We start from the raw sequence: 12,162 nt of genomic DNA on the forward strand, positions 1-12,162 counted from the left end.
TTCAATAAAATTTCTAGGGGACTGTACATCCATCCAGATAAAAAAATAAATTTTCTGATTGTTTTATAAATAACGGAGTTTCATTCTCCTTGATTAAAAGTCTTTTAAAATACACTATTATTGATACCATATATTATATAAAATTTATAAAGATATTTGGTTTCTAAATATGTTAATTTTATAACATGATTGTTACATAATATGTACAATTTATAATTATGTACTGAAGTTAAATGAATAAATAAATTATGGTTAATTTCTAATTATTAACTAAAATTGAATGTTTTAAGTTTAAATTTACTTACGACACTACAATAAGTAATATATATTTTTGTAACAATACATCTGCATGGTGCAACACTGTTCCATGCCCACACTTCTTACATCACTGTACATTTCATACACATAAATGTAATTAGGAATTACTTAAGATAATTCCTCTTTCGTCTCGTTTCTGTGATTGTATTTTCAATTTGTTCTGTGGTTATTACATATGTTTGTGGTACGAAAGTACGTTATATTAAGCGCAATGTACTTATATACTACATAAAGGATTAATTTAAGAAATTATACATTCTCAAGTACTATCCTTAATCTATGCCAAGAGCAATCTTTATCCTTTAATGTAAAGGAAATACTTTCGGTGAAAACCACAGATTATAGAGATTATGTCTAAAGAATTAAATTAAAAGTCTAAGCTAAGAATAGTGAATAATAGGTCTAGATAGGTTCTAGGCTTCTAGGTTACAGAATATATTGTGATCTAGATATATATATATTTATATAATGAACTATAATTGATTAATATATATATAATTATATGTGTGTGTGTGTGTGTGTGCATATCTATGTCCAAAGATAGTACTAGGGTAGAATAGATAGGGTTTTTCTGTGGTTTCTATCTTTGGTTCTGCGAAGCTATTTCTATCTAGCCTAGCGCCCTCTTTCGTCAAATGAATACATTTCAAATAATAATTTCAGCCATTGCGTTCCGCCATTTTGCTTGGTCGTGGAGTGAACGTAAAATTATTCCTATGTATTTTATCGCGAGTATTAATTATTTAGTTTAGAATTAGTGTTTCGCCACACTAATGGCTTGCTTAAATACACTTAAGTTAGAAATCAAAACTTTAGAACAAGTGTTTCCAAAAAGCCATGAACGTTTTCAGATAATGTCTGCTAGTGTCGACGAACTGACCTGCAGATTCGTTGGCAAAAATGGAAAGAAATATGAAATACATGCGAATATTACTGTAAGTACTTACCCTTTATTACTTATTATGTTTAAGTTGAAAGGTGAGAATAGAAGGAAGTTTATTGATTATCTTTAGGTGGGACAAAGGGTCGTTGTTTATGAGGGCAGGGCTGTCAACAAGGTTTACGGAAGTGTATCGAACTTCTGTGTTTTAAGGCAACTTTATTATTTATTTTATTCATTAGTATGTCATAAATAAATCAGTAAACATATCTTGTTAAATATATATAGTACAGTTTGTTAGTATTTGTAATTATGATATGAAACCATCTGTTAACAGTAATTGGGCCTGCCATACGGGTTTGCGATAAAATAAATCGATCATTTTACGTTCAACATTCATGAATTTAAGTTAATTTCTATGTTTCATCAACACTTCGGCATGATGCTATATCTGTTTTGTTTGAGTAACGGTAATCGGTCGCGTTTTTGGGACAAAGAGTTAGTCATCCTTTCTACCTGCTTTTTATCATGTAGACATTATGTTGGACCCATTTTATGCTTTTTATTTGTTCAAGTGACAATAGTAAGTTTTAAACTTTCCAATTTATCGATATATATTTGTATAATAAAGTCGCGTCACTTTTTTAAAGAATGTCGTCATTATGAGTTTATTACTTCTGTATATTAAATGTAAATAATCTTTAATATATGCCATTGATTTTATCCTGTAATTTATTTAATATTGATTTATTTCTTGCAATGGAATTTATTATCTATTAGAAATAGAACTTAATATTGTTATATTGTTTATCATTTCTGTGTTTCAATTACATATATAAACATAAGACACTTATTTGATTTAAGAATCTGTTTACAATTAAGATTTTGATTGCTGTACATATTTAGCTATGATAATATTCTAGATATGCACTGTAAATACTATCTTCCTCCAGTTATAATTCCTTTTATTATTCTATATATATTATTGCTCATAATATTGTACCACCAGTTATATCTATAGTTGGTTGGAGTAGATAATGCCATATATTGTTGCCTTTGCACTGTTATTATCTAGGTTTATTAAACTTCAATAAATAAATATAGCTGTATGTACATTTAGTAGTTATATGTTTTCTACTATTACAACTTTTTTATACTATGTATGTGGAAATTAATAATAATAATGTAAAATTAAATGTAATCCCTCAGTGGTGTAACTACTATCTGAGGCTTGTAATTAATCAGATGGGTTCCTATCTTTATCAAAGAATGTTTGATATTGTAGTTTTATTTTAATATATCACTATGTAGGTATATATGCTAATTAACACTATTAAAATTATTTTGTGTATTTATGGTTAATTATGATAGACTTAGTCATTTTTTTATTCTAGGAATTAGATTTAGTATTATGATGGACATTTTCACTTTTCAGCCAGATTCAATTGTGCTGGTTGAATATATTTATTTATACTTTATTTACACAAAAATTACATTATTACAACAATAATTAAATACAATAATTACATATAACCCTGTATAGCACTTAATTTTTTCTTTGTATTTTTCAATATTTGCATTTAAATTTTAATAAATATTATATTAACTGTTAGTCACTTTATGTTTAATTCTATTAATATTTCAATTGTGATAATTAGTAGTAAATAATTAAATGTGAAAATGTATAATGATGGACAGAAGTTTGCATTAATTCATACAAAAACTACTGAACGGATTTCAATGACATTTGGTACACATATAACTTATATCCTGATTTACAACATAAGATATATATTATTTCAATTAGATAAAATCATTGGATACAACTAGTTAAGAATATTGTTAAAAAGAGAAAAAATAATAGTTAAAATAACTCTTTTACTTTATGGCTATAAAATTAGTTCTTTAGTTACAATCTTTTTTGGTAAAAATAAGAGATAAAAAAACAAATACACATTTTTGCTTCAACACAGAAATATCTGAGGTTCTCTTCACTGCAAACAATTTGAATAAAACCACAAGACAAAGCTTGCATAGTAGTTTTTGTATCATATAAAATTATCAATGCACACTGCACAGGTCATGTGGAGGCTCAAGTTATTTACCATATTTATAAGTTTGTAAGTACAATTGAATATGGTTTGTGTCCTGTTAATATATTATTATACCAGGGAAGTCAACATGTCAACCTGTTCACAGTTGCAATGCCTGACACTTATATCTTTGGGTAAAACTGTCAGATACAGTCACTACAGAATTGACAAACTTTATCCAAAACAAATGTCATTCATAGTATAAAAAAATGTTGATTTCCACATTCTTGTGCTTAAATTAATTGGAATTATTTGTATTCAATCGCAGGAGACATACCCTAATACACCACCAGTGTGGTTCGCTGACAGCGAGGATCCCATTGTGACAAATGCTGTCCAGATCCTCAGTAATACACAAGGAAGAGATAATCATGTTATAAATCAGGTAAATGTTTCGATTGTTATCATTACAGACTATCTAGGCAATTTTCAATATCAGATAAATGAACAAAAGTATTGTACTAATTCAAATGGAAATTTGCTATCTTATAAATAGGAAATTGTTGTACTGAATAAATATTATTACTTTAGCATGTTATATTTTAATTCAGTTGGCATAATTATTTATTGAATATCACAATCAATTAAATTGAAATGAAAACTGACTTTGTGACATGAACATTATGATTTACTGTTTTTAGGTTGGTATATTATTGAGAGAATTATGCAAGTTACATGGTGTACCAGAACCACCAGATTTGGATTCCTTATCACTGCCCGTCCATCCTGCTCCACAGCAAAGGTAAGACCAAATCTTTTTTAGGAGTTTTTTTTTTCAGTTAAAGATATTCTTAAATCATGAAAAAGAATAGTGCAAATTAGGTCCTGTTATAGTGTAGAATACATATCAATTGTTAACCATGAATATCTCGTAACACAGACAAAATTTTATAAGATAGATATGTAAAAAACATTCCGTGCAACTGGTTTTACTATCTATGTACCGTAGAAAAGGAGATTACGTTTAAATTTCTTTTAATATATGAATTACATTTAAGTTATTATTGGTTAATCATATGGATATTCATATTAGTATTAGTTCATTCATGTATTAAATCTCATTAAATTGATGCTGGGATGATCTTGTATATTTGTAAAAATCTTCCTAATTAGAACATCTGGTGTGTTATGGATTGAATTATCACAAATTAATTGCAACTTCGCCGAATGTTTCTAGGCAGAGCTAATATAACAGCTTTTATAAATTGCCTGTGGGAGAATTTTTGCTTGGAGATGAACTAATCTGTGTCAATGTTAGGAATTTATTACTGTGACCTTTACAATTTTTTATTTAGCTTATGTCAAAGGATACTTATATTAGCTGTACCCCACTTCACCCTTACAAATCAGTGTATAAAATATACTGATTATGTTAAGTTTGTATTTTAACATTTGTGTACAAAATTTCATTCAATTTCATTACGAAACAAATTTTGAAATCAGTTTTTGCATGAAAGGGTAATAATCATCCACCACATTTATTAATATTAAGAGGGATACACATAATTATCTCAAGATGTCCCCAAAAAATTTATCTTAGCAGTTGATATAAATTTATATCTGTGAAGATGTTATATTAGTATAATTGATGTATTTGTTTAATTTGAACTAAGATATGTTTTTTTTTGTAATGCCATAATTTCAAAAAATGTTTAACTGATTTTAAAAATTCTATTTTAAAAAAATACATGAAAAGTTCTACTGTCAGTAGTAACATGGGCTGTATTTTATTTAAAAAAAAAACCGCGTGTAATTACGATGGTTTGCTGGTTTATTATAGTTATAGGCACAAGAGATGTGTTCGATCGGCAACTATTTATTCTTAATTTAAATTTGCACTCCGATTAAAAGATTTAATAATTCTCAAATTTATATTTTATAGAATTCCAAGCGTGACATCAAATGGTGCAGAATCGGGGACTGAAGAAGACGAGGAGATGGCGGCGGAAGAAGATGAATCTGAAGGAGAGGATGACTTACCACTCGAGATGGTAGATGACGCTGGGCGCAGCAATAAGGTTAGTGGAATATTATAAATAATTTTAGTAACATGATATAATAAAGTGTGGATTATAATAGAGATTCCCCTAAATACGCTTATTGATGTGTATCACTTTTAAATTGTCACACTTTGACTGTTTTTAATTCTTGATAAGCAATAACAAACAAAATGCTTGATTTATTTTAAATACACTATCCCAACTTATATGATAAAACATCAGCAATAAAAAATCAGGTACTATTTACCTGAAAATTTTGAATGCCTTAAGTATCAATAGTGTATTTAAAACTAATAACTTTGTCTTAACAATGCGAATTAAAATTAACTAAAATGTCTGATTTCGTTTAAAGTTTATGATTACAATTAATAACTGATTTAATTATGATTTTTTAATGTAAAAAGTTCTATGAGGGAGGCCTATATCCAGCAGTGGACGGATAATGGCTGAAATGATGATGAATGTCAAAAATAAAGTTACTTTTTTAAAACAAAAGAGTAGTCAGAAAATATGCTGAAAGTTTATTCGATGAAGAGTTTCACGTAGATTTGATGATTTACATGATAATGATCCCCCAAATAATTATGTATTATTCTTAGATATTGATCTACCTATATATATAGTGTAGTATCTTTCACATGTTACAGTCATTTAATTACGGAATACATTAGTTTATTATTTTATAAATGAAACAACAGTTCATCATTATTGTAACTGGCAGGATTTGAATTGATATTGTGATACCATAATCACAATATTGAATTCTACTCATATCCAACAATCCCATGTTGGAATTAAAAATGATTCTTATTTGGAAGCGTAAATTTATAATTTGTTATTTTAGCCTAAATATCTTGTTTAGCCTAAATATGTAGTTTAAAGCTAGCCAAAAAGTTCTTGATTTAAAAAAGTGATCATCACTTCAGGATGATATGGAGACAGAACACTTAGCGACGTTAGAACGACTGAGACAAAATCAACGACAGGACTACTTGTCAGGCAGTGTGTCTGGCAGTCTCCAAGCGACGGACAGACTCATGAAGGAGCTAAGAGACATATATCGCTCCCACTCTTTCAAGAATAATATGTACTCGATTGGTGTGTTTTATTATTATTATTTTTATTATATATTTTATTATTAAAGGTTAATTGGTAGAGGATGCTACTAGCATTAAGTCCACCTTAGTAGGTCATTAAAGTTATTTAAAAAAATAAATGATAAAATTAATAATATCCTGATATTTATGGGATTCGAACTCGCATTTCTAGTCCATGAATAAAATACATGAGATGAAATTTAACAAATTAAGTTAGGTATAATCCATGAGTTCACCCGCGCGTGACCTATTATTATCTCTTCTCCTAAGAATTTCTAAATTCTTAGAAAATTTCATAATTCTTGATTCAGTTGTTTCATGATCTGTGCTTTATTGTCAGTCATTTCATCCTTTTCGATTCGATTTAATAACTTGAAGTATTTGAATTTAGAAGGTGGAATTGTACATCTACAATTCCATAGATTTTGCTTTGTAACAAGCAAAGCCTTTTGCATCGCAAAGAAAAACGGTAACTTTAATCGTCGCAAAATTAATATAGGATTCTCAATATTGGTTCAGAATTGTCTAAGTATTGGCGTAACAAATAAAAATATATACAAATTGAAATCCGAGGATGACTCTGTTAAAAACTGCTTATAAAATTGATAATTTATCTACTGAAACCTCAACAATTAGAATAATAAAAAAAATATTAATCTTTTTTTTACAGAATTAGTGAATGATTCACTCTATGAGTGGAATATCAGACTGCGCTCAGTGGATCCGGACAGTCCTTTACACAACGATCTGCTATTGCTCAAAGAGAAAGAGGGCAAAGACTCAATACTGCTGAACATTATGTTCAAAGAGACATACCCGTTCGAGCCACCATTTGTACGAGTTGTCTATCCAATTATATCAGGTCAGTTCTCTTGAATTTATATGATAGTTGATTCATATAAGGATGAATATCACATACGAAGTAGTGGATAAAAAACTAATGAACTAATCATTATTAGTGTGTGTACCTACACACACACACACACTAATGGTCCGAGAATATACAATACATATTTACAAAATTGTGACATGGACTTTTTATATTCTTAATTTAATTGTATTCCTTTTTATTAACTCCGTTAATTATAAAATAGTTTGGAAGATTTTTTTTTATTTGGAATAATACTTACAGATTTGTACCGTAAAATCAGTTTAGTTGTTTAGTTTTTAAATCAAAATAACTGGTTTGGCCACAATTGAAGTCGGTTTTTTTTGTGAAATACAATTTTAAATTATTCATAAATATGTGTATATTTGTGTTAGTTTAGTTGTTGGTATAATAATTATAATTTAAAGTGAGTAAGTGACAAAAATCAATAATTTTGTATATATCGTCATAGTCGTAGAATACTGACGGATCTATATATGTAATATTTGTCAGATCCGTCAGTATACTATGACTATGACGATATATTCAATAATAGCAAATTGTTCTGATAATACTTTTTCGATCATAATATTTTGTTGAACGACATTTAGTAATTTTCATACGAATGAATGAGTCTATTTTATTTGTATTATGCAATATAGGGAATAAGCAAGACAATTAATAATTGTAACGATACAATTGTATAAGTACAGTAAGGCAGTCTTATTGCTGAAAGCAATCTTTTCAATCCAACTTTACAGTAATATACTAGTTGTTGTACAAGTAGTTATGATAATATTGTATAATTAAGCTACCGAACATAAAAACATGTCTATATCATAGTAACAGTTACTCATCATGTACAAGAATTTACAATAAATTACCATATTCGCTTACTGATCTTTTTTTGAAAAGGTTTAAAGTCATTTTATGGAGTCATTCAGAGGGAGACTTTGTACAAAAGTCGATTGCTTGGGTACCTCTGTCCCATTCGTGTGTCAACCGTGAAGCAGTTGTGTTTGCATGGCTGTGTTTCGGTTTGAAGGGTGGGATATGGCGAGAATTTACTGGGTACAGAGGAATAGCACCTGAGTCCTCAGGAATGGCAATGCATGGGGGGTGTCATGGGCGAAACAGTATACTCTGTTATGTCCATGTTACTGCTCATGTCTATAGACGACGGTTACCATTTTGCATCAGGTAAGCCGTCAGCTTGTTTGCTATTCTGAGTTGTATAAAAAAAAATGTAAATGATTAATTACAAAATTTTTTATACACTGAAAGATTATTTTGCAAGTAAAATGGATGGACATTATATAATTGAATCTAGAATGTAGAATATTGTATGCAATACATATTTGTAAAATGTATGACTAATGTAACTGAGTGAAAAATAATGAAATGTATGTATAAATTTACAATAATAACTTGAATTTGTGTGGCTTTAGTAATATAACTTGTAATTAATAGTTAATAATACAATACATATAAAACTGTTGCATGCCAAGTTGGCTGAATGTTAAGGTTACGCAAAATGTATAGGTAATATACCTAAACTTACCACATTCATCGCAATAAATTTCATTTAATTTCATTATTGTATAATTAAAAAAGTAAAACATATGATTTCGTAATAATGGACATTGATTTTGATAACGGTCCATTTAAGTTCTGTTGCTTATTTTCAACCTTTTTAGCTGACAGCGTTGTAGAAATCTCAATGTACTGAATTTTTGACAGTTGCAATATTACTATATCAATTGTATATTTGTCCCCCTATTTGGGGGGTTTTGCCAATAATTGTTACGCTTGTCAGGCGAGTTGGCAACCGCAATTAGATCTTGGTAATGTTTTAAGAGTGATACTGCTGCTCATCCCTTGTCCATTAAGTTCCCTTAGTTATCTCTTATAACACTCAGGGTAAAGGAAGGGGTGGCCTATTCTATGCACACGTCTTGCATTATTATTATTATAATATAAATCGTGGCATGAATAATGCTTCTAACTATTCTATTAGGTCTTATGTACATTTATTTTTTATACTATATGTATATGTTATCTATTGCAGGAGGCTACGTATTGGTGGGCGGCGCGATATGCATGGAACTGCTTACGAAGCAAGGTTGGTCATCGGCATACACAGTTGAGGCAGTGATTATGCAAATTGCAGCCACCCTTGTGAAGGGCAAGGCTCGTATCCAGTTCGGTGCGACGAAGGTCGTGTCGCAGTCTCAGTACAGTTTGGCGCGCGCACAACAGAGCTTCAAGTGCCTCGTGCAGATACATGAGAAAAATGGTAAGTGCCACATATTATTTATTTCACCACAGAGTAATGGTTTCCTGCCAGTTGTTCAATGGATGCGTCTGGACTGCAATGTGTTCTCTAACAGACATGTCTAATAGCTGTCTGATAAAAGGCTTTGACCTATTGGTTAGCTATAACACTGTAACTTTACCTTGTAGTGGCCAAGGTTGTTTTAGACTAGGGACAGTTCTCATACATATGTTTTAATTTAAAACACAATATTTTCAATATTCATATTAATTCATATTAATATTCATAGAGATTCATTAACAAATGTATGTGAATGTGTTTAGAGATTCATGACATTACAGATATGAGGGACTAAAACTAGTTTTATATATGACAATAAATAAATAAATGACATTCTGTGTATGCACTTTCATAACTATTGGTTGAGACTTTAAAATACTAAGAGGTAATAAAAAAAAAGTTTTCACACTTTAGTGCAGTATAAGTAATTAATCTCTCTTTGATGAATTAAAACGGAACTCAAATATGATATCACTAAATAACATCTCAAGTACTAAAAACTTATATGGCATTTTTTATTGATTGAAAAATATTTGATTAAAGTGTTTAAACATGTAACAATATTTTACAATGAAATTTTAATAATATTTTCTATGATATATTTTTGTTGTTAGGTTATTGGGCTCCCTAAATATGGTTGAACGCAAAGGTGGCTGGTACGTTCGTCATACTCGTGAACGGATACTACTTGTGGGCATTGGCCTACTAGAGTTATCTGCGACTTTGAGTCATCATGATATTTTTTTTTATTTTTGTTATAAGAATTCAAACTTTTTGTCGGTAAGCAAGATGAGTTTCTTGTCCTTTACTCTCTACTACTGATGTTTGAAGAGTATGGGAAAGAGAAGCTATTGCATCCGTTTATAAATAAAAAAAAAAAAAACAGTCTTGTTTGACATAACACATCTAAAAAAACTTGTCGGAGTTTATAACCTGTATATGATATAATAAAAATATAATGTATCTCCACTCCTTTCCAGTCTTACAGCTGTATTTATATAAGTTAATATAAAATTATTCTGTGTTAATTTAAGATTGGTGCGACTCTACTAAATATCATTCAAATCTAGCTGTTTTCTTTGAGTTACATTTTTTTTGTTTATAAAACCTACAAACTTATTTATCTGCTACTAATCTATTCAAGTGTAATGTATTGATGATAATTTTATATATAAGACAATAATTATAAAATATTTAAATTTTAATCTGTAAAGCATATAATTTTGTAAGTTTTCTTTGTAATATGTGTGTATTGGATCTTGGATCAGATTCAGAATTTGTTCAAAATCGCACCAAATATTTCTCTTTCTAACTTGTTTCTATATTTTTCTCTTTTACATTGAACATTGTAGTGACAATTTGGACACTATTATAAATGTGATTGCGACATATGTGTCTGTCTATTCCAGGTTGGTTCACACCTCCCAAAGAGGACGGCTAATGCAGGCCCCACCGTCGCCGTTACATATAAGACTAACGTGCAAATCGCCCGAGCACCCACTAAATCCAACAAGTGACAACCAGATCGTAATTATTCCAACAGAATCGTATGCCGATTGTTTACTTGTTATGTATGACTGAGAGACTGCGTCGAACTATGTGTACTGTAATTGTTAAGTGCTATGTTGATACATGTGGGGGCGTTGAGAGACTTTATAAGACTTATAGGAAATGTTTAAATGTGTAACGTTTTTTGTAATCATTAATTTCTCATTGAAAGTTATCCATATGGTAGCCAGCCTAGACGTTACTGGAGTGTAAAGTTGGAAAATTCTTTGCATTTCTTTTTAGTTATTGAAATAAAAGAAAAACCTGTGATTCTTATTAAATGTCTTTATCATTTACCAATTCTCGATCGCTTCACATTATATTTGAATTGACATTATAATTAATTAAAAGAATATAAAAAATATACAGATTGAAATTGAAATCATAAGCATCATTTTAAGAGTGTTCTACCATTTTCCCCAAACATATTTTCTAAAAAAAAAAACCATAGGTCTGAAAACGATAAAACATATAGAATTTCCCGTATTATACTCATTGTACTAGTATGGGAATTTAAAATCATTTTTATGTCGTATTCGTGTATTTTTTTGGAAAAAATATAATACAGTTTCATTGATAGCACTTCTAAAAATAAGATATCTAACATTCTACTATTCTGGACGTAACACATGTTGGTTATTTCCGAAGATGTAGTATGTTAGTTAAATACAATAGTATTAAAATTAATTTTGATTAAATGAGCAAATATATGAAATTCTTATTATTTAATCAGTTTTTATAGAAATAAAAAAATTGAAATCTGATATCATAAAATTGTAAATAGACGATGTTTTTACATAGGAAATATTTAAGAAAAATTGATATGAGGGGTCCTAATAAAAGCAATAGAAACCAAAACGATATTTTTAAGAAATGTTCTCTGTCTGTTTGTTGCGGTATCACGCAAAAACTACTGCACTAAAATGGATACTGTTTTAATAGTAATATTCTTGAAGGTTAAAATTAATTAATTAGCTTAAAGTTGGGTATATGTTTTATCTTCATACGCCGTCTAGAATTGAT

The 12,162-nt window shown here is 29.3% G+C and overlaps 1 protein-coding gene across 1 annotated transcript; it reads left to right on the plus strand.

Annotated features, from left to right (window-relative positions):
• Positions 1–972: 972 nt before the first annotated feature.
• On the plus strand, positions 973–11,420 carry LOC113514855 (ubiquitin-conjugating enzyme E2 Q2). Its single transcript, XM_031907194.2, has 8 exons — positions 973–1,253; positions 3,560–3,676; positions 3,933–4,033; positions 5,174–5,309; positions 6,218–6,389; positions 7,059–7,250; positions 9,325–9,552; positions 11,001–11,420. The coding sequence occupies exons 1-8, from the start codon at positions 1,092–1,094 to the stop codon at positions 11,030–11,032; spliced, it is 1,140 nt and encodes a 379-aa protein (XP_031763054.1). The 5' UTR covers positions 973–1,091; the 3' UTR covers positions 11,033–11,420.
• The last annotated feature ends 742 nt before the right edge of the window (positions 11,421–12,162 follow it).

This window comes from Galleria mellonella, unplaced genomic scaffold (assembly GCF_026898425.1).
Source record: "Galleria mellonella isolate WM207_F2 unplaced genomic scaffold, CSIRO_AGI_GalMel_v1 utg905, whole genome shotgun sequence".
NCBI classification, from domain to species: Eukaryota; Metazoa; Arthropoda; class Insecta; order Lepidoptera; family Pyralidae; genus Galleria; species Galleria mellonella.